This window comes from Plasmodium inui (genome assembly GCF_000524495.1).
Source record: "Plasmodium inui San Antonio 1 unplaced genomic scaffold supercont1.8, whole genome shotgun sequence".
Taxonomy (NCBI): domain Eukaryota; phylum Apicomplexa; class Aconoidasida; order Haemosporida; family Plasmodiidae; genus Plasmodium; species Plasmodium inui.
This window is the reverse complement of record NW_008481842.1, coordinates 1000854-1001483: the sequence shown is the minus strand read 5'-3', so window position 1 is coordinate 1001483 and position 630 is coordinate 1000854. Positions and strand designations below refer to the sequence as shown.

Below are 630 nucleotides of genomic sequence, written 5' to 3'. Positions count from 1 at the left end.
TGAAGACACGGAAGATGTCGGAAGAGAGTAATTCTTTGAAATCAAATTACGGCTTGTCTAAGAAGAAATTATCACGGAAACATAGGTGTTTGAGCACAGTTGAACCTGACACTAGAGAAAGATGGTCGGAGAGAAGTCATTCCTTGAGCATAATTGAGGCAATCTTCGAAAACAAATTCTCCGAAGAGGACAGTTCCATGAGCTCAGTTGAAACAATCACCATACCGGAAATCTGGGCAAAGGTTAATACTACAAGACAGATTCATGTAGTTGAAAGGAAGGAAACAATAGCAAGAGACGATGCCTTGAGTACAAGTTCTAGAGATACTACGGAGACAGTGTTAGTGGAGAGTGGCTCACCATGCAAAGCTGGCGCAGCTATTACAGACAGAACATCAACAAGGGATGATATTTCTAGCGCAGATGATTATAACAGTTTATATTCTTCAGGACGTAGGCGCGATGTGAATGCAAGAAGGGTATCTAAGGAGGAAGGATCTTCTTCTTCCAGGGATGATACATATCGAAGATATGATTCATCCGAAGTATATGGCCAACGGAAGGGAAGTGACATAGAAGCTGCAAGAAGTGTGCATAACAGGGTCAAGTCTGTCAGGAGAAGTCCCTTAT

The 630-nt window shown here is 42.2% G+C and overlaps 1 protein-coding gene across 1 annotated transcript; it reads left to right on the top strand.

Moving 5' to 3' along the window:
- Window positions 1–14: 14 nt before the first annotated feature.
- Window positions 15–576, top strand: C922_02477 (hypothetical protein; the record flags this gene model as incomplete). The annotated part of the gene is made up of 2 exons (XM_008818076.1): window positions 15–453; window positions 512–576. 2 exons carry the CDS (start codon window positions 15–17, stop codon window positions 574–576), a joined length of 504 nt encoding a protein of 167 aa, XP_008816298.1.
- Window positions 577–630: the final 54 nt, after the last annotated feature.